The 23,412-nt window shown below is 30.5% G+C and overlaps 3 protein-coding genes across 3 annotated transcripts; 1 reads left to right on the top strand and 2 right to left on the bottom strand.

Annotated features, from left to right (window-relative positions):
* The first annotated feature begins 656 nt into the window (after positions 1-656).
* On the top strand, positions 657-1,776 carry LOC131610637 (stress enhanced protein 1, chloroplastic-like). The gene is made up of 4 exons (XM_058882639.1): positions 657-810; positions 894-998; positions 1,163-1,338; positions 1,479-1,776. The coding sequence occupies exons 1-4, from the start codon at positions 759-761 to the stop codon at positions 1,581-1,583; spliced, it is 438 nt and encodes a 145-aa protein (XP_058738622.1). The 5' UTR covers positions 657-758; the 3' UTR covers positions 1,584-1,776.
* Positions 1,777-2,158: 382 nt separating this feature from the next.
* On the bottom strand, positions 2,159-4,153 carry LOC131610628 (uncharacterized). Its single transcript, XM_058882629.1, has 6 exons — positions 4,038-4,153; positions 3,836-3,895; positions 3,680-3,741; positions 3,529-3,587; positions 2,579-2,739; positions 2,159-2,484 (listed from the first exon to the last, which is right to left on the bottom strand). The coding sequence occupies exons 2-6, from the start codon at positions 3,853-3,855 to the stop codon at positions 2,277-2,279; spliced, it is 510 nt and encodes a 169-aa protein (XP_058738612.1). The 5' UTR covers positions 3,856-3,895; positions 4,038-4,153; the 3' UTR covers positions 2,159-2,276.
* A 5,523-nt stretch (positions 4,154-9,676) lies between these two features.
* Positions 9,677-11,054, bottom strand: LOC131610621 (ABC transporter B family member 20-like). The gene is made up of 2 exons (XM_058882617.1): positions 10,081-11,054; positions 9,677-9,948 (listed from the first exon to the last, which is right to left on the bottom strand). Exons 1-2 carry the CDS (start codon positions 10,210-10,212, stop codon positions 9,850-9,852), a joined length of 231 nt encoding a protein of 76 aa, XP_058738600.1. The 5' UTR covers positions 10,213-11,054; the 3' UTR covers positions 9,677-9,849.
* Positions 11,055-23,412: the final 12,358 nt, after the last annotated feature.

Here is a 23,412-nt window from a genome sequence, read left to right as displayed (position 1 = left end):
TTAATTGTATTGATTCACCTTGATTTTAATTTTTTAATAATTATTGAATTTTTTTTGGAAGTGTATATCCGAAACATTCCAAGATCAAAAATGGAGATATTTCAGATATGCATCTTCCAAGACATCCCTCTCCCAAAAAAATGGTGTTTTCGGAAGTGGATCTCCGAAAACACCATTTTTGTTGTGTTTTCGGAAGTGCACTTTCGAAATCAACTTTTTTTCAAAAAAAAATAATTTCGGAGATATATCTCCAAAATATAGGGGCATTATGGAAAATTCGCTGCGAGTGACAAAAAAGTTAGAGGGTGGATAAAGAAATTTCCAAAAATTAAGAGTAGCTTATAAAAAGAAAGAGAGGATAAGAGTTTAGATTGATTAGTTATATGATACATTTTATTAAATAAACAAAATTTATAATTGTTTCTAGGTAAATTCTTAGGTACCGATACCTTGATTGGACAAGGATACCGGTACTCAACTAAACTCAAGAGTACCGGCGTGTTCACCTTGTTTCTATTAGGAGTATTTAACTTCTCAAATTTCAAATAAAAGATATTTTGTTGTTCTATAATAATAGTTTGTTCCGCAACAAAAAGTAAAACAGAAAAGAAGCCACGTAAGCATTAACGAGTGAGAAATATGAATGGCCATGGTTTCATCATCACTTTCTATTGAAAAGAAAATTGAAAGAGATAACACATACTACAGTCTTGCAATTCGATTGCTTATTACAGTAACTTCACAATCCAGTCCAATCCATGGCTCTTGCTCAAGCTCCACCCTCTGCTTCTCTCTCCGTCTCTCTTCGCGGTAACCCATCTCTCTCTATCTCTTTCTTCTACATTCTTAGAGAAATTCTCAATTCTCAAGTTCCACTGATAATTTTGTTGCAGATGCTCGTGTTTTCGCCACAAGAAACTCTCCTTCAGCCTCTGCGAAGTTTCTTAAACCCAGTTTGTCTCCAGTTCGAGCATCCTTCGCCACTGGTTCCCCACTATGTAAGAATTCTTGTCATTTTTACTTTGAATTGGGTTATTAGTATTATACTGTAGCATTGTTTGGTTCATATAATTGATCTTAATTCTTAACCGATGAGATGCAGCTTTCGTGTTTGTTGTATGGTTTGTATGAAGTTAAGTAGTTTTTTTTTACTTGTTTCAAGTGATTCGGGGGAATCATGGAAGGAAGACAGTATACAGAGCAATGCCAGTTTCAATAAGATGTGAACAAAACACTAAGGATGGGAACGGTTTGGATGTATGGCTAGGCCGGGGAGCCATGATTGGTTTTGCAGTTGCCATTACTGTTGAAATTACTTCAGGAAAAGGACTCCTAGAGGTATGTTTTACACACCATGACCTTGACTGAAATCATTTATCTTCATGTTCTGAGCTATGTAACATTATAATTTTCATCAAATGATTGATAATTTGGTATGTGTGAGTTTGATTTTAATATTCCTTACTTTGATTTTGCAGAACTTTGGTCTCACAAGTCCATTGCCTACAGTTGCCCTGGCCGTAACAGGACTGGTCGGTGTCTTGACCGCAGTTTTCATCTTCCAGTCAGCCTCAGAGAACTGATCATATATTTAGGCTGGTTGTGTTTGTTGTAAATTCTTTAGTTTCAAATGAAATTTCATTTTTCAAGTCACTTTTTTATCACTATTTTGTTGTAATATTTGTATTTGTGAAAGAATTTGCATCATCATCCTGAAAGGTTAAAGTAATAGAAGCATCAATTGGCTGAATCCAAATGCAATTTTCATTTTTCGTATTATGTTTTGTTATCTCATTGCAATAGACATGATCCTGGCCAATTTTTCTGCAACAAATATTAGCCACCTTCATACATACTATGATAAACTTCTAATCACAAACAGCCTTCCCATTTTCTAAATCTTGTACACAAATAACCAAACATGAACTTAAGGCTGTTTACGCTACAATTGATGTTAATCATTAGTCACAACTCTAACTTTCTTATATTTTCTTTTTATGAAGAATCCTTGAATGTTTATCAAAAGTTGATATATGTGAATAGTTTCATTCGCAGCTATAATCAGCAAGTAGTCATGCCTGTTCAATTCATATGTTCAACTCATACTGATATAAAAATCAGCAGCCAACTATCATGGACATAACTATAGATTCTGCTTTATAAATTTAAGATGTCCTCATTCACAATCTAAATACTGTAATGCTTCCCAGAAGTAGTACAATTATATAAAAATCTTATGAAAAAGACACTAATATAGCATTTCCATACAAGAGGCGTTATATATCCATAGACTGCACTCCAGCCCGAGCTTTCTTCATCTTCCTCTTTCTCGACCCATTCACATTTTCTTTTTTCTTGGGTTGTTGTTCCTCTACTACTGGTAATGGTTGTTGGTTCCTTAAGTGTTGATGAATGGCAGCCAAGGGATTCATTTGGAAGGAATGATTCTTAAAAACCTCAGACAAATTTTTTCCTTCCTCCAATCTGTTGAATAATTAACAAGGGTTACAAATACTATTTTAGATATCAAATGGAAAGTTGCCAGTAGAATTACTGAATTGTGATAGGAAACACTTACACTAATTTCTGTCTATTTTTACAATTAAGCTTGAAGTTAGCCTCTTGTGGTTTCGGTGATGCCTTCAACTGTTCCTTCAACTCCGGAAGGGTTTCTAAGAGGGAAGAAAGGCTATATGCTTTCAATTTTTTTTCCTGCCGTCTTTGTTGTCTGCTCTTTTTCTGACCAGATACAACATTTTTCACAAAATCAGTAACAGTCATGTTTTACACATGAAATGAGAGGAGCATAAATATCTAAAACAACTTTGGTTCAGTTACTATAAAATGCAACAATCCTCTCATCTGGACATTCTCAGTGAAGATCACAAATCTTCAAAATAATTAGTATGTTCAAGTTTGCATTGAATCTTCAAAATAACTAGTATGTTCTAATTCCAATTAGCTCTTAACTCGTGGGAGTTTTTCAATTCACACAAAGTTATAATTCTTCACTTATAACTAGTACCTATATTGAATGAATTAAAGAAAATAAAATAGAAATGATCGAACATTCCTCTGCAAAATTTGCCTAAAACATTAGTTTATATTATGAATACAGACTTAACACACCAGTACTTCAGAGAAATTTTAGAGAGACAAAGATAAAATAGATATAAAGCAATTCATATCCAAGAAATTCGAGAGTCTTGGTCTCTGCCGTCCAGAATTCGAGAGTTTGGTCTCTCACACCCAAAACTACTCAATAGCTATTCCATAATCAGTTTCTCCCTTCCTATCCCTATTCCTAAAATTAAACATACTAACTGATATAATAACTCTGAAAACTGCCATTATAAGAAGTCTAACATGTTTGTCAGTGCTTATAAATACATAAAAGGTAAAGCATCGGTCTGGATATCATCAATGCGAACGGGAACACAATAACACTTCAAAATCAATTGTATATATCAATGATTTATAATAACCATAATATAATACAGTTAACCAGACTGAAAATGAAATTCTCACCTTCGCAATAGACTTTTGAGCATTCAAGGAAGCAACGGTATATTTCACATCTTGCACATCTGCAATAACAGCAGTGGTTGCAAGGAGTTAAAACCTAGACAGGTATGTTATATTAAGATGCATCCAACTATAAACTTCGTATCGTACTTACGGGCATAAAATTGTTCCTTCTTGTCGTATTTGCGATGCAACTTTGATTCTGATTCATCTGACCTGGGCATATAAAAAATTCAACCTCAGAATTGCGAAAACGGGAAGCAATAAAAAAGAAAGCAACTTAAAACTTAGAAGTAGAAATGTTATTAACCTTTTATTAGGCTTGCCCATTGTTACTGTAAAACTTTTAGGGTATAAAGAGAGCCAAATCCTATTATAACATACACAGAAGCTCAGTTTAAAGTTCACAAGCATAAATCAAAAGCAACAAAACAAAATCTCTGATGAGTGAATCCCAAAACGAAACTATAATTGCAACAATAACAAAATCAAAAAACAATTAGAATACGAACCGGCGGCGTAAGCGTGGTTGATTCACAGTGGCACGTAAGGCGAGGTTGAATGAATAATAGTTCGGCTGCTAGGTTAAAGGTAAAAGGAAAGAACTCAACAAACATGTAAAAAGAGGTATTAATTGAGATTTTAAAAAATATTTTGATAATAAGAATAGTATTTGTAGATTTTTAAAAATTTCATAGAAATATATTTTAAAGATTTTTTTTAAGGTTCTTTATAGATTATAAATTTCTTTAATAAATTTCTCTAAAAAAATAAAGATTTTTAGAATATACAATTGTATTGTATAAATTTATAAAATTTGAAAGTATCTTATAATTTAAAAAAAAAAATTAAAGTTAGAAATGTGAATCAATTTTTTAACAACGAGATTTTAGTAATATTTTATCATTTATTTAAGTTATCTAATCATCCATGAATAAAACTTTTTTTCTTCTTTTTCGCTCTTTCATTTTGATTTTTAAAAACTAATTTTATAATAAAAATATTGTAGAACTTAAAAGGCATTATATATATATATATATATATATATATATATATATATATATATATATATATATATATATATATATATATATATATATATATATATATATATATACTAGTATTTAGATCCGTGCGAGCGATTTTAAAAACACTTATAATTTACAAATTTTACTTATAGTTAGATTACTATTGTATAGATAAAATCTCATTGTTATTAATAGTATATATAAATAAAAAAGTTTACTTAACTAATTTTTTTTGTAAATTATAAAATAATTTGAGCATAAAAAAGTTTACTTAACTAATTTATTTCTAATTTGTAAATTATAAATCTTTAATTTACATAAAAGATCAGTTTAAAGGAAATCAAAAAATAAAGAAATATCAAATCTATTTGGAGGATGGCGGGTTGCGCAACATTATTGTAAATAGTAAATAATTATGTTAAAGTAATGATTAAAAAAATATAGATAAAAAATATATTATTAAAAATAACTAGTAAAGGACCCGTGCATTCGCACGGGTCACGTAAAGTCGATGAATATTAAATAAATATTATATAGTTATGATTAAAAAATGTATATTAATTTATACGAATTAACAGAAAAAAATTCAATGTTGATTGTCATACAAATATTAATTTAATTTATTAAGTTGTAGTAGTTGTCAGGATATATATAGATTTATTAATTGCTATTAAACCAAATATATGGTAGAAAAAAAGGTTTGTCCCGTATGGCATGCCTGTAATTTTTATAATTGTTTATAATTTTAATTTTACAACTAGTAACTAACCCGTGCGTTTGCACGGGTTCTGGTACGGGACGCGCATTTGTTTTAAGTCCCCACTTGATATTATAATATATTTATTATATAAAAATTAGTAAAACAAATATTGATAGTATAAGTAAAAAAACAGTTAGACTGGATATTTTTTAAAAGTAAATATCGAGTAAAAGAAATCACTGTCCCAAAGAGGATACTTGCATACCAGATATTATGGAGGAGTTGTAAATATATATATATATATATATATATATATATATATATATATATATATATATATATATATATATATATATATATATATATATATATATTGAAGTATTTAAAATAAATATAACTTGTGATAACAATGTGAGGGTTACCCAAAAAAATAATAAACCCGTGCGTTCGCACGGGTTCTGGTACGGGACGCGCATTTGTTTCAGATATATATTTTTAATAGAAAAATGTCTGGTACCCGTGAAAAAATAATAATTGAATGTATAGAAATATGTCTGGTACACGTGAAAAAATAATAATTGAATGTATAGAAAAGTGTCTGGTACCCGTGAAAAAAATAATAATTGAATGTATAGAAAAATGTCTGGTACCCGTAAAAAAAATTAATTAAATGTATAGAAAAATGTCTGGTACCCGTAAAAACATTTAGATCAATAAAATTTTTTAATATAAAAATATGTGAATAATAGAAGATAAAAAAATACAATAAAAAATAAAAGCTAAAAAAATTATGATGGAATGTCATGACATCAACTCATGACAAATTATTTTGATCAGTAAATTCAAGTCTCGTTATTAATCAATATTTAGATCAATAACTTCATGTCCCGTTAATAATCAATATAATACGAATGTATATAAAAAAGAAAAACAAAATTATTTAACCGAAAGAGTTTATTGAAAAAGAATATTTTAATTTATATATAGATTAAAAAAAATGGTTCCCATTTATTAAAAAAAATTAAAATTTAGTCATTTATTTAACACGCTATTAATAATATAATCCCTCTATCTCAAAATAATTATCTATTTAGATTAATAATAATAAATAAATATATGTCTTTTTTATTTAAAAATTTGGAAAAAAGAATTAGTTTTTATAAAAATTTAAAAATACTAAGTGCTAATTTAATATAATAATATTTTATTTTTTATATAGCTGTCTTTTGTCTCAACTATGAATTTCATATAAATAATTTATAAAAAATTATTTTAAATAATATAATGAAAATATGTTAAGTCATATAAGAAAAAGTCAAATATAGTATTTTAAAAAATCATATAAACTCATTGTATTGTTATAATACTTGCAAGATTAAATCAATTAAACTCATTTGTTTTTGCTACATGGCTTGCACGTTTAAATAAATTAAACCCATAAAAATAGGGATGGACATATTTTTTTGAACACATCATATTTTTTAATATTTTGAGACCCACAAAGTGTACTCAAGTGCTTTTAATATTTTAATACCCACATAGTGCAGTACTTAAGTGCTTCATTGTGATGAAATAAAGATAAATAAATAAATTTATTAGTCATATAATATAGAAAAAAATTAGAAATGTGTGAAGTAGTTATAAAATATAATAATAAAATAATTTAATACTGAATTAATACACAATGATATATGAAAAAGTTATGTTAGGAAACAAATAATTTCTTTAATAATAATATAAGTAAAAGAATAAATATTACATAAATTAAAAAAGTATGGAAACACAAAAAAGTGAGGTGAAATATTGTATTTTATTTTAATGAACAAACGTGTTATAATGGATTATAAATAATATATTATATTTTAACATCTATGTGTTATTACGCTATTGCAGATTAATTTTTCTTATATTGGTATAATATTTTTCTATAGTCTTTTTATATTGAAAAAAATGTAGCATTTTAATAATTAAAAACTACATTTAATTCGACAAATATCTTCCAACATAAGATTTATACAATAACTAATATTATAAAGTGATAATGGTGATAAAATATTAAAGATTTGTTTTTAGTTTTGTTAATTTATTTATAGAAATTCCATTATGAATAATTATTAACGAAAATAATTAAAGAGAGATTTTGCACGTCATTTATAAATATTTATTCACATGGTAAAAAAGGAAAATTTTTACATGATTATAATTTTAATCTATTTTATTCTTGTGAATGAACTTTAATTAAAAATGACTGATATTGTTTAAAATTTAAAAAAAAATAATATTACCCCTACTAATTTTCTTTTAACAGGAAGTTAAAAAAATAAATTCATAAATTAGAGGACTAAAGCTGCATTTTACAATAAGTTTCAACTATTGCAATTTAAATAAAATTGATGAATAAATAAACCATTGAATTATATAAAGCATTATCATAACAGACCATTCAATTTATTAATGTGTCCATTTTTTCATCTTGTTTTTATGTAGTTATAGAGAAACTAATTTTTTTCATCTTATTTTTATGCAGTTATGCAAAAAATTATAATTAAAAATCTTAAATATAAAGAAATAATTTTTCAAATCTATAAATAAATAAAACAGATCTATAATAAGAAATAAATAATTATCTTAAATAAAAATTAAATGGTGATACAAATATTAAATTGTTTTAATATAACTATTCGTGGATTCAATTGTTAATTAGTTTTTGCCACAATTATTTCTTGAAACTTCAAATCAATAATATAAATATGAGTTGAAAGTTTATCATTATGTTGAAATGAATAGCCTTAATAACTAATTTATTTGTATAATAGCATTTTTACTCATATATTTAATTATAATTATGTTCTTTTATTTATATTGGAATATGGAGTTGAACATTTATTTTGGAATGCTTTCATTATGTAGTTAGGGATAAAAGAGCATATTTGAAACTTTGTTCTGGTTATTTTTAAAAACAAAAAATAAATGTACTTACTTAATAGTAGTGGTCTCTAATAACATGAAAAGACATAGAGATAGTTATGTAATAGACATGATTTTGGCTTGCCATATCGCAGTACACTAAAACCTATCCTATAGTCTATTCTATAGCTTTTATTTGATTGAACCAAGGCAATAATTATCTCTTTTTGGAAAATTTATTCAAAAATGAATCTCAATTTTTAAGATATGAATTACTTAAAAATATGATATGTGTATATTGTATTAACTTTGGTAAAATTTGCTATAAATGTTCTATTATAGTACTTTTATGACTTTTATTTGATTTCATGCTAAATCAATCAATATATTACTCCCACCGTTTAATTTTATTTTAAAAAAGCAATATAAAAATGATAATGTTGAATGTAGATATGTTTTAGTGTCAAACATTGTAGTGATTTATTATGATATTGTTAATATTATTAATTATTATTGTAATTATTATTTATTTTGAATATGTATCATCAAATAAAAAATAAAAAAAGTTTTTGACAGTCTTTTATAACATTAAAAGACCTATGTGATGATGAAAAGGTAAAAGACATACAGATAGATGTCATTGATGTGACTTTAGCTTGCAATAAACAACACACTATACTAAGACCTATTATATAGTCTATTCTATAAATTTTCTTTGATACAACCAAGACATTAATTATCTCTTTTTATAACATTTTTTTATTTTCAACAAAATTATATATAAATATATATATCATTACAAATTTTATACTCTTAAATGTGAATTAATTATTATTTATATGGATCTCTTTATTTTGCATTTATAAAAAGAAAGACATATTTTAGAAAATAAAAAGATCAATATATTTTGTTTCTTAATTTACAATTCACCATCTAAAATTGAAGATTTATTCTCACCAAAATAATAAAATATTTTTATCTTTTATAATTATAGATTATTAGTAACATTAATTTTAGTTTTAAAAATTTCATTAAGTAATAAATAAAGAGATTTGTATATATAGTAATAAATAGAGAACATAATTATAAAGAATATTATTTTTTGTATTTAATTTTATAATAATAGTCATTAAGTATTATTTAATTTTGTAATGGATAAAGATATTTAAAATTTGCTTCCATTATTGTCATCACGATCCTTGCTCCACTCAATATCCAGAGTTCAAAATTGCATCTGATATGCTATGCGTTTCAAACACTCCAAATTGAATCTGATATGCATACTAACATGCTTTAAAAGCACAACTGATATCAAACATGGTTTTACTCATCGGCAAGCATTTAAAAAATGGCAAAGTAAAATCAAACAGAAAGTATATGATGGATAGGAAGTGCACATTCTTCCCTAGAGGAGCATCAACAACATATAAGGAAATGTTTTCTAAAAATTCCAACTTAGCTATAGAGTAGATATTTCTAAGAACTACTGTGAAGGTTGTGTTGTGTGAATCGTGACTTTCTATAGAAACACAAAATGGTCTATAGTAAAAACAAAATAAAGCACAATCTTACATTAGCATCCAAATTAAAGTTGCCGAAGCGGAGAGCGACATAGTTTAACGCTGAGCGGGAAGATGGAGGTACGATGTTTCTTGGCATAAGCATTTCCACAAATATTTCTAACAAACATTATATACTGTAAATATTTCTAACTGCATCTCTAAGAACTAAAGATGCTCTTCGGTGCACTTCCTGTATGCCCCTTGAAAAACCAGCAAGCCACAATTTCTGCAAATGATAAAAGCAAATTAACAAAATTAGCCAACATCACTCAACAAAATAAGAAGATTTGCTTTTAATTCCAATCAGGGAAAGCATAAGATGCCACATCGACTAATTAATAAAATTAAGAACAATCACCTGACTAAACAAATCATCATAAGTAGACATAAGACTGCTTTGTCCAACAGCAGCACAAGCCTTGCCAAAAGGTGTACCAGATACTGCAGTGCCTACAAAATCACCCGGATTGCTTTCAACAACCAACAACATTTTATTTTAGGAAAATTTGGGAATACATAACAGCAACATAACCGCAACAGATCTACAACACAGAGCAACAATAACATCATTATCAAAAAATGAAAAATATTTAAGGTTTTCATCAGCTTCATTACTGGGAAAACACAAGACAAAGACACCATTACATGTTTTCACGAAAATAGGCATGAGAGGAAAGCTACAAATAAAACAAAAACCCAGATTTAAATTTATACGAATTAGAAAAGAGAGCAACATCTCTTCATCATCACTCAGTATCAACAAAAAAATTCCAGATCTGAAGAAGAAGAAGAAGAACTTATCTGAAACGAAAACTATAAAAATGATATTAGTGATGTTGAATATATAAAATGAAATGGCTGAAAAAACATTGAACAACAATATTATAGTTAAACAAAACTGATACATTAAGAGGAAGAGGAAAAAAACATATACTGCCATTGATGTCTTTATCATCTTGAATGATGAAGCAAGTATAGAAAGATGAAGCAAGGGTAGATGAAACAACAAATCCAAACCTGAAACAATAAACACTAAATTAGAAGAAATTAGAAAAAAAATTTAACGAAATTTTTGGGTTTTTAACATAAAAATCAAAACTTTAATGGATGTAGTTAAGAAAAAAGAAGAAGTCGTAGTGGTAATCAAGGAGAAGAAGAAGAAAGGCGAAGATATATTAGAGGAAGGAGGAGGGAGGAAGGTGGAAGATGAAGTTTGCTGAGAAATGAGGAAGGAGGAAAGTGGAAGAAGAAGATAATAGACAGATTAAGATTTGGAGAGGCATGGGAAAGAGGAAGCTGCAATGATAAGACAGGTTGAGTAAAGCAAACAGTAACTTTGGTTTTCTTGCAAGTAAGATGAGTTAGTGGGAGGTAGCATAGAAAGAGCAAGAATTGCAAAGACCCCATCCACGTGGCTCACCATATAAGCAAAGGGGCATTCTGGTCCTTTCCAGAACATCAAACTTTCTTATATTGTAGATTTCTATTAAAAAATATTATAATTAATTCATAATAAATACTAATTATTAATTATTTAATGACTTCTATATATAAAAGAATCTAATTATCAAAATTTAAACAATTATTAATTATACACCGTTTGATTAATTATACACCAATTATAAACATTATTATAATAATGAGTGTATAATATAAATGTTACAAAAATACTATTTCTATCATTATACTAAATTTAAAATTTTAATATCATTTAAATAGGGTAACAATTAAAATGAGAAAATAAATAATTTCTAGTGTTTGATGTTTAAGGGTATGAAAAAAAAGATTTAGGAATTTTACAATTATGGATGCAAAATTATAAATAAGATTATGAATTGGGGTTGGGGGAATCGATACAAATTATTATCACATTATTAGTAATTATTGTTAGGGATATAAAATAAGGGCTCTAATTTGATTTAATTTAGATTAATGAAGCAATGAATAGAGATGGGAAAGATAATATTCAAATATTTTTTATCAAAACAAAATAAAAAATATTTATTATTAGTCACATACTCAAGTAACATATAATCAATTTTAAATTAATAGTTGATTATGATACATAAAATTAGTAAATTTACTATATAATTAGTAAACTTACATCTAAAATAGATATTTTGTAAAAATTGATGATTTAAAATACTGTTACTTGGGTGATTCTCTTCTTCTTCTACATTACTACTTTATTCACATTGAAAAAAAAATACTAACTACCTTTTGGAATGAAAAGTAATGGGAAAAGTAAAAAGGCCATAGCAATTTTTTTTGAAAAACTAAACTAATTCCAATCGATCTAATACATAGTCTCAATAGAATAAAATATACATTTTATGATTTAGTGAATTGAATATATAGTAGGTAATGACATGTATCATTAAACTTATAAAAGTAATGTTTTCAAGTGGTAGCTAAGAAAACAAAATAACAAAACTCAGTATATTGGAAACTGGGAAGAAGAGAAGAAATTGAAGAGATGAAAAAGGATAAAGGGAAGGATCTTTTTCCGATTGCGGCCGTTGGATCTTTGCACTGCCCTTAACCTGCCACCGGAAATCACTCCGGCTAACGCAGAACCGTCTTCACCGTCAAAAATCTAAACATGCAGTTTCCACCGTCTTCACCGTCAAAAATCTAAACATGCAGTTTCCACCCTCAACCACTAAATTTGTCGTCGTCTACGACTCCCACCAAAAACTTTCACGTTGTTGGCAACAGATCCACGCACCACTGTCTTTGTCATCAAAATCGTTTGATTCTTCTCTGATTCATTCTTTTACTTGTTGATGTTGTATGCAAAGAGAGATAAGGAAGAGAAAAACATGAATCGAAGCGGATCTGCGGATCTGTGATGAACAACGAATAAACAAAGTAATCAGATCAAATTTTCGAGTTATATTCTGCATACAATGAAAATAAAAATCAACAAACAGCAAGACTTTAAAACAAAATACTGTGAATCGTATTCGAATCGTATTCAAAGATGATGGATGGGCATTAAAATGGATTTTGGAATTGCAGAAGAAAATGAAAAAATAACCTAAAATCGATGGATGTAATGGAGGAGGAAGAACAAAAAAACCTAACTGTTTGTAGTTTAGAGTTTGTTGGTTTGTAGCCATAATATATAGATTAAGGAGAGAAAATTGAAGGGTTTATCAGAAACCTAAGAGAGGGAGCATGGTGGTTGTTTTGCTGTATTCCAAGAAATTTTGCACAATTCCAAGAAAGTTTTTCACGTTAGTAATGATGGAAAAATATAAAAGGGTTAATGAATGGTTTAGGAATAATTATAATATTTATTTGTTAATTTAAATATTAAGGGAGATGCAATTACTTTTATGTCCCCGTTTATCACTCTCAAAATGGTGATTAAAGGGATAATTAAAAGATTTCATATGTCATCTACTTTATTATATTAAAAGTAGACAAATAAAAATATGTCAATTTGTGCTTGTGATCAAAATATGAATTAATTGTATAATGTAGAATTATTTTATTAATTTTTAAAGGGAAATTGTGTTAGTTCAATAAAATTAAATATACAAATTAAATAGTCTCGGCTCATTGTATTGTCTATTTTAATAGAAAAAATAAATTAAATAATAAAAAATTAAGTAGTCTCGGTCCCTGGGGCATGTCTATTATAAGTAAAATAAATTAAATAATAAAAAATTAGTAGTCTCGGTCCTTGGGGCATGTCTATTATAAGTAGTCTCGTTCCGTAGAAAATGTATAAAATAGATCTTTTATTTAATATATAATAAAATAATTGAATAAAAAGAATGACAAATTTGTATTTTGCATAAGAAAGTTGTGTTTTTCATACATCATAACTGTCTCATGTCTAAAATAAATATTTATAATTATTTTAAGTATAAATACAACTTGCATATGTATATAATTATGTCTAATTTCAATGTATATTGCTAATAATAAATTTAAATATATCATAAATATTAGTAAGTTGTATTTTAGTTGTAGACTAAAACTCATTTTAATATGAATCTATTCAATAATAATATATAATAATATATGTTTTGTGTAATAAAATTATATCATCTCATTCACTAAAACAAAACAAAAATGTCAAACTCTATTAGCCTCTAAAATAATTTACTAACACAAATAAAAAATGATTCTTATGATATTTGAATATAAAAATTTGAATGTAAATTTAGAATAAATGCTAAACTTTTATCATAAAAAATCTAACATTTTTTCATGTCAATTTTATTTTTTCTTGTATCATATCATAATATCATATATTATTTTCCATCAAATATTAAAAAAGCAAATTGATCTAGTTTAAAAAATTAACTTTCTAAATCAAAAATAAATTTGAAAATCAAAATAAAATAAATAAATAAATTTGATGTTTTATTAGTAAGTACTTATATGAATTACATATGCAAGAAAAATAAAAAATATGGACTATAACATATTACTTTTAGTAACATGGTGGCGACGAGACATTAGATTATTTTTCATAGGTCTTTTTGAATATGCTACTCACCACTCATGTATCACCTTCCATGTGTTGCAAGAAGTTTAATAGCATCTACTTCATTTGCCAAAACCTGATCATGTTGATGAACATTCAAGGAGTGTGGCAAATGGGTTCTTAGCAGAAGGTTCAAATGGTAGATAATTACATGATGTGAAGTGTATTATTGTGGAAGGTGATAATTGATGAATTCGCCTCAAAGCAAAAAGGGGAACCATGCATGAAGTAAAGGAATGATGAGTTGAAGATAAGTATGAGGAACCATCAAACTAGTTTAAAGTTGACGAGGCAAAATGTGATATCGATGGGGACCAAGTGTTCTGAAGCCAACTTGCCTTGGAAAAGTTTGAGGGGGGAGTAGAATGACGATACAATCAAAGATCAAAAAAGGGAAGATAAGAACATTGAAAAAGGAAGCTCAATTCTCTGCCACCACCCTAAGAAACCTAGAGGCGAGGTTGGGGGAAGCAAAAATGGAGGTCGTTTTAGGTGAGATTAGTCTTTTTAAGACGATGGTGGATGGAAAGCTGATGGAGAAGTTACTTCGTCTGACTAAAGCAACTAAGTGATAACTTAATTTTTTTTGGTCCTTTTTCATGAATTTGTTTGCTTTGTTTATGTATGCTGTATACATGTCTCTCATGAGATTATATTTTAAGGAAGTTTTGTTTTTGTTTCCATATTTTGTTTTATTGCTTTCTATATGAATCTTTATACAATACCTTTGTATTTTGCTGAGTTTGACTAGGTGTAACATTGGTTTCTATAAGGAATGTGACCATGTTCATTTATGAGTTTGAAATGTATATGAATAACTTTGGAGATGTTTGTAAACATAATTTGTAGGAAGTTTGGTCAATAAAAAAATTGTGTACCCCTTAGGACGCAATGATACCCCTATATGGCACAACGATATTTCGTAGAACACAATGATACCATGTAAGGGATAATGATATCTCATAAATCATAATGATATATTATGTTACATAATGTATAATCTTTCAGGGACAAGACATGTAGTAAATAAGGCAAGTCACTAAAAATTTCTACTGTTGCATGGGAAAGTAGTGTCACCATACCACTCTATTAATACTTTGAATTATGTAATTCATAATTGGAGAAAAAGTCATTATGAATTTAACAATACAATTCACCTTATTAAAAAATATAGCTATAATAATGCCTCAGGTTAACTGAGTTCCACGTCATGTGTACAAGATAATCGTTCATTTCTTCCAGTTTTTAGGTACCATGTGATGATCTTTCTTGTTGCCTATAAGACCCTTCCTAGATGGATCTAGGACTCTCATATGCATCTCGCTCCTAAGAGTTGGATCCACCTGGCATCTGGACAGTGGCACCCGTATCATATTTCTTTAGGTGGCTAGTTGGATGAGATGCTCTATTTTCTTCTTGAGATGGTTGTAGTCCTCAGTCTGGTGCTCGTTGATCTTATGGAACCTACACCACTTGTTGGCTCGGTCCCTAACACATCTGACTTGGATGTCAGTAGGTGAGTTACGTCATGTATTTAAATGACTTCACACCATATCTGCTTGTGACGAGTGTTCAAGGGCATGAAGCTCCCAGTGGGTTTTCCATTTCATTTGAACGTCGCCATGTCTTTGATGGGTAAGGTATAATAGCTTTTACGAGATTGTTGCGAGCCATGAGGGTTGCTAGTTGTATGCTCGGCCTTTTTTAGCATTACGTGCATGTTACCACCCATGTTATAGAAGCCGCTAGACTCTAGGAGATAGATTCTTTAAAATGCCCCACCCTCACTCTATTTTGGAATACTTCCACAAACCTTCCCTAGTTTGGATGAATGACCTTAATAGTTGCCTCATTGAAGCAAACGAGATATTCCTTCAAAAAATCATAAGGGCATTGACAAATGTTAAAGAGGATGGTGGTATATGTAACACCCGTATATTTTAATTTTTAATTTAAATGGAAATTTAATTTATAATTAGAATTATTGGTGGTTTGTGGGATTTAATTGGAAGAAAGATGGTTTATAGTGTTGGGCCAAGTGTGGTATTAGTAAAGAGGGGGTGCTATGTTAGTAAAGCCCTTTACTAATTAAAATGTTATTTTTTCATAAAAATAAGGAAAATTGGGAGAAAGGAAAAAGGAACGTGAAAAGCAGAGCAGAGGAGATGAGGGATTGGAAAGCTGGTACGTGAAGAGGAGCAATGGAGGGAGAGGCCAATCAAGAATCTTTGGCTAAGGTAAGGGGGGACTCTACGGTTATCATCTATTATCGTATTCTTGGATAATAATATTGATTAGGGATGTTGTTGAGTCAATTGGATTATATGTCGGGTTTAGGGAGGTTATGAATTGATGAAAATTGCATGGATTATTGATTGATTATGTGTTGTTTTGATGTGTGATGATGAATAATGATGCAATTGATGATTAACTGCCTGTATATGACGTTTAGAGTCAGTTTTGGACTCAGATTGAGTCAGATCGCAGGATCTGACGCAGACCCGAAAATCTGTGAAATCGCCAGTTCGCGCCGCGTCCCCGTGTTGGCGCCGCGAAGGCGTACTTGTTTTCTCGTATCGCGCCGCGTGCATAGGTTGGCGCCGCGAACGCGTTTGTGTGGTTCAGGTCGCGCCGCGAGTCTTGGTTGCGCCGCGTGCTGTAGCGGTAGTTGCTTTCTTGAAAAGTTAAATGATATGTAACTTTTGAACCGTAGGTCTGTTTTTAGTGCCGTTTCAAGCACGATGAATCTTATGAGATAGCCTATGTTTTAAATGATGGAATGATGTGTGAATCCAATTATTTTTAAATATGATTTTATTTCTTGGTGAATGATGTATTGTACATATATGTGATGAGATGTGTTAAATACATGCTACGTTGAAATATTAATCATGTGACGATTTGTTTAATTGGATGATATATTGTTGACATATATGATGAAATGTGACAATATAAGATGTTGTTTTGAAAAACATTATGATGTGATGATTTGTTGAGAGTTGTATGATGATGACTGATTTGCTTTGGAATGATGTGGATACATGTGTGTTCTTATTATTGATGATGATGATTGATGTGGACACATGTATGTTCTTTAATGATGATGATGATAATGATGATGATTAATTGTATTTGAATGATGCTAATGTATATAAACATACTTTGATGATGATGATGATGATGATGATGATGATGATGAAATGGGTATTTGATGATGTTACTCATTAGACTTGACGATGGTATAAGTATGTTGTATATGTTGCATTCATTCATATTCATTGATGATACTGTATCCATAAGGGTGTGTTGGATCAGTAAAGGGCATGATTCCCATTGTGTGGAATCTGTGCTGGCAGGGCCGTATCTGGATGATGTTGGATCGGTCATGGGTTATTCCCATTGGATGATGTTGGCACCACATGCATAGTGTCAGTTCATACATATGCATACTTTTATAACATGATTGGAAGTATTCCAGTGTTATAAATATTGATGACGTGTTGGTTGTGTGTTTTGGTTGAATTAATGTTGAGTATGATTGTCTGTTTGAAAGATGTGTTTTGTTGACGTTTGTGTAAATGATGGATGTTCCTGATAATCTGAATATGATGAAATTGGGTGAATAATATAACTATGATGTGTTGTTATTTAAGATGCAATAACATTTGTTAACTGTGATGAGACTCACCCTTACTGTTGACATTTTTAGATTGATGATAGCTGCTTTCGACTTGGTGAGGATTAGCTCATAAGTCAGTGTTTTAGTGTAGCGTCAGGTGTCATGCTCTGATATTGTAACACTGGGGGAACGCTAGTTTAGAGTTTATGATGATACTCTATCGTGTTGTTATTGTATTAGATTCTGTGGGATATTGCATAGATGATGTTATGCTTATCCGTATGATGAACTTTCTGCTGTGTTAACATGAGATGTTTATGTATTATGATGAATTGTTCCTTAGTGAAAGCATGACAATGAATTTATGATAAATTTGTCTTAATTGGAATTGTGGCACCCTTGTTTTCATGTTTTACTCTGAATTATTTTATAAATTTCCGCGGGGTTTAGAAGGGTGTTACAGTATACATCTTTTTGTGCCTGCTTGTTGCAAACTGATTGACCCATTTCTTCACTAGGTCCTGGTAGCTGATGAGCGGGAGTCGTGGCAAACCCATGAATAATATTAATGTTGCATCTCTGATGAGCGAGAATTTTATATTTGCATAATTTCTAATAAAGAGAATATAAGTGGTGTTCTCTTAAACCAATTCGGTTGATAGTTATGTAGAAACATTAGATGCAAGAATGGAAGTTCGAACCCGCGATGTTTAATTTATTTATAGGGTGAATTTCAGTAACTAATCTACTAAAAAATATCATACCAAATTACATTGTCAATTCACAAAGATATTTTAAAATTATTTATATTTAATGATAAATTTTATTAAACGGCCATGTAAAATTAACATTGTCGTGCAAGCCTATTAAGCTCTATACTAAATACTTAAATTTATTTTTTTTCAAATCATTAAACTCACATCATGATTTTTTACCACAATGCCCCATTTTTGAAAATATAATACCACAATGCCACATACTGAAATTAAAATACCAAAATGCTACACTTTGCAACATTGGTTCGGTTAGCTTAGGGGGTGGACGAACTGATGAATTTTTTTCCCCTCGTTTGGGTTCGGCCAGGGGTTGCCCGACCCATAACTAGGGCTTTTTTTTCTTCATTTTTTTATTTTTTATTATTAATTGATTTAATTTTTTAATAATAATAATAATTGTTTTTTAATATATTAAGTGGTTAAAATATAATAAAAAATTAAAAAAAATAATTTTAATAATAAAATAGATAAATATATTATTAATTTAATAAATAAATATACTAATAATTATTTAATAAATTAATTAATAAGATATTTTATTAAATAAATTTAATACAACATAAGACGGTAGGTGCATCCGTTGGCCGATCCGTTGAAACAAATATACGAGTAAGACATAGGTTGGACGAGCATGTGTAGGTTCCGCCAATAGATGACCGAGCGCATATATTTTATTATTTTTTGTTGCCTATAAATAAGATTGGATTTCTCATTTGCACTCACACCAGTTACAATCAAAGGCTTGGTGTTCTTCAGAACCCCTTCCAACGTTTCCATTTATGAAGAGAGATGCAACACTATTTTTTTCAGCAACAAAGCCTCCGTTGAAGATCAAACTCTGGAACACGCAAACATTTGAGCATCTACAAAGGCACTTGATCGTCTGGCTAGACGGAAACATTCTCGAGGGTGAAAAGATAAGGAAAATTGAAAGGCAAGTCACGGAGAAAGGCCCAAATGGAATAGTAACTCGTTCTTGGAGAGCCGTGAAAAATGATGTTGGTGTCCTTATGATGATGCTAGGACCACATGATATTGTGTTGATGGTTGTAATCTCTTAGTCATGTTTTATTTGTTTCCTGTGCGGTTGTTTTATTGGTTTCTTGTGTGGTTGTTTTACTTGTGGATGTCTTTATTTTGTTATCATTGAATATTTTTTTAGTTATGTGAAATGTTGTTTTAGCTATGTTTTATTTGGGTTGTTATTTATAATTTAAATGCAAACTCAATTAAAAAGACACTATATTACATTCATAAAGCTAGTTGAAGTAAATATTATGGCCTATTGGACAGGCCGACTACATTTGGACATTTACTTCGGATATGGCCTACTTCACGGCAAATCCCAGACATTCTCTTTTCCACATCGTCCATTTCGGTTCTAATCTGAGTACTATTTGGGTGACCTCTTTTCTTCCTACGCATAGTCTCGTCGTGACAAAGAGTAGGTTCTTTATATTGCGGCCAATCGTCTTGATGTGGGAGGATCTGGAAGCTTTCTTGGTAGACTTTAAAAACATGTTGAATTTTGAAGACGTCTGGTATGTGAATGGTGTAGTCTTTGCATATACTTTCACATGCTGCAATCACGTGTGAGCAAGGCAAATGAAACGCTTGAAATTTTCCACAATCACAGGTTCATTTTCGTATATCAACACCGTAAGTACCAGTTAGTCGACCATCGTTGCGGTTTATTCTTTTGGACACCATAAAATAGAATCTCTCTCGGTCGAATTGAAAAACATTATGACTGCTTACTTTGTTGACTTCTTCAGCCATCCCATTGATACACTTGTCTGTAAAAGTTTGACCTGATGTTAACCTCTTTGTCCATTCATGGTCGCGCTGACCAAATAACGCTCCCGTCCGAAAATATGTGGACTGTACCAAAGAACTTATTGGAAGGTTTCGGGTTTCCTTCGGCAAGGTTAGTCGTCATGTGTCCCCATCGTTGTCCTCTATCAAACGCCCTTGCCCACTTCTCCCGGGGGATATTTTCAATCCACACCAAAGCATCTCTATTTGTCTGTCGAATTTTGGCGTTATAGTAGTTGTACATTGACCATATCCTGTTACAAATATTCAACATGTCAAGCAAATGGAAAAGCGCAATTGAAACATGTAGTATGTATAAAATTAGATTATTACCCATGTTGACGAGTTTTTTACGTAGTTCCTTGTCTTTGATCGCACGCATAAAGTTTTGCATGATGTGCCTAATGCAGTAGACATGTGAAGATGGAGGATTTTGCCATCCATTTGCAGGATCATCATAGGCACTTTTAATCGATGGATGTCTGTCTGATATTAGGTATAAATTGGGTTGGGGTGTCACGTGGTTTTTTAGATTGCGAAGGAAAAAACTCCAAGCATCATCGGTTTCACCCTCGACAATAGTGAATGCAATTGGAAAATTGTTTCCATTCCCATCCTACGTTACAACCATCAACAAGGTCCATTTGTACCTTCCATACAACCATGTTTCGTCGACTTGCACAATTGGCTTGCAATAGGCAAAACCATGGATGCACGGCTGAAACGCCCAAAATAGACGATGGAATATCATCTTATCACCCAATTGGCTTCCTTCGTTTGAAAACGTGGGTAACGTTTACAAATCTATTATCATTCGAGGCATATATGTTTTCATTATCAATAACTATTGTGGAAGGTTATTGTAAGATGTCTCCCAGTTTCCATACAAGGATTCTATGGCCTTTACTTTTGCAATCCACGCTTTCCTGTATGATATATTATAACCATACTTTCCTGTAATATGAGAGATTATGAGCTTTACCTTCATCGATGGGTTGATGTTAACAAGATCCTTGATGAAGTGAGAGACCCTAGAACTAAAATTTTACGTTTGGGGTTTGAATGTGTTTATTATCACTTTGACCATGTATTTAAACTATGATATTGGAAGATGTACGCCTTGGGGGTCGTCCAAGTAAAGGACGAATGTGTGTTTTGGTTCAACCAATGGCTGGCCGAACCTGTACGTGGCCGTCCAGGGGTTGGTCGAACCAGTACAGGTGCGTCCAAGGGTTGGCCGACCCCAAACGTAGCCCATTTTTTATGCATTCAACCATGCAATTGTCACTTCAGCCAGTGTATTTTCCCATCATAGAGTAGCTAGCATGCAAGTGTCATCAATATAGTTGGATAATAGGGTGAATCCTTCTTTGCATGCAAGACACTCGTTAACCCAATGGATTATAGGATGAATCTTCTTTGACTATAAATTCAACCTCTCATTGTCAATCCAAATTCATATCATCTTCCAAATTTTAAGAGTTCTATAATCATCTTATACACTTAACTCAATCACACACAATGTCCATTTTGCTTACGATGGGAGAACAACACAAAGGAACAAGAAATAACATAGCATCATATGTAAGAATTTCATTTTAACATTTTTCTTTTGTTTATACATCTTTAAAAAAAATATGATAACTTTTGTTTTTTTCTTGTGTAGGATGATTCAAAAAGATTTAGACTACATTCGCATATATTCGACGAGGAGCCAAGTGAGTTTATTAAGCCTCATTTGGAACGAGTCGGTTTTGAACGTGTCGCCAATATCAACTTTAGAAGTGTTGATTCCAAGCTCGTCGTTGCAATGCTTGAAAGATGAAGGCCCGAAACACATATGTTTCATTTGCCAACTGGGGAATGTACAATTACCCTTGAGGATGTACATATGTTGTTCGGCCTTCATATAGATGGGATGGTTGTTCGAGGTGCTTCTAAAGGAGGTGATTATGCGTATATGGATGCTTTAGGCATAGAACCTGTTAGTGGGTATAGAGTGAAGTCATCAATAAAATTGACATGGCTCCGCGAAATGTATGATGAAATGAAAGAAATTTCCCAACCAACCGAGGAACAAAATATTTTGCATGCAAAAATATATATTTTACTCATGATTAGCGTTTTATTGCTTGACAAATCTCATAATTTGTTGCATTCATGTTGGTTCCAATTTGTCAAAGATCTTGATAAATGCAGCCAATATAGTTGGGGGTCGGCTTGTTTGTGTTACCTCTACAGGGAGATGTGTAAAGCATGTCGTAAAGAAGTCAAGAGTATTGGAGGGTGCGTACTCCTTCTTGCTGTGTGGACCTACTATCGCATTCCACAACTTGTTCCAAAGAGTTTAGTTGCTCCATCCTATCCATACACCGTTAGGTAAATTATTTGTTTCATAATATTCATTTTTTTAAAGTAACGCTTGTTTCTCATTACACTTTTTTTAATATGCAAGATTTGCTCAACGAGGTAGAATATTTCGCATCTCCTAATGCTTATCTAGGTGGATATCATTTCGTATTGGATCACATGATCGCTGGAGATGTAAGTTTACAATCGTGCCATATATTTCGCATCTCCTAATGCTTATCTCGTATGGAATATTTCACATCTCCTAATGCTTATTTTTGTGTTGTAGTTTTTGTAGAGGCCCTACACAGATTACCCACGTTGTGTTCGACGAGATGCTCGGGTGTGGAGTGCGACTACGTATATTATTTGTTTTCACCTGGTGGAAATGCATCACGTTGACAGGGTCATACTTCAGTTTGGGTTTACTTAAACCATCCCTCCTCCACCGAGATGTCTTCAAGAACACCACGAATTAAATAAGAACGATATATGGGATGTTGCGTATACCGATTTGAACATCGTTAAGAAAAACAAATGGAAAGAGATTTTTTTTTGGCAATGTATGGTGATGTGAGTACCACTTTGCAACACACCGATGAATATATGCAATGGTATAGAAATATT

Source organism: Vicia villosa, linkage group LG1 (assembly GCF_029867415.1).
Source record: "Vicia villosa cultivar HV-30 ecotype Madison, WI linkage group LG1, Vvil1.0, whole genome shotgun sequence".
NCBI classification, from domain to species: Eukaryota; Viridiplantae; Streptophyta; class Magnoliopsida; order Fabales; family Fabaceae; genus Vicia; species Vicia villosa.
This window is presented reverse-complemented; position numbering and strand designations above follow the sequence as displayed.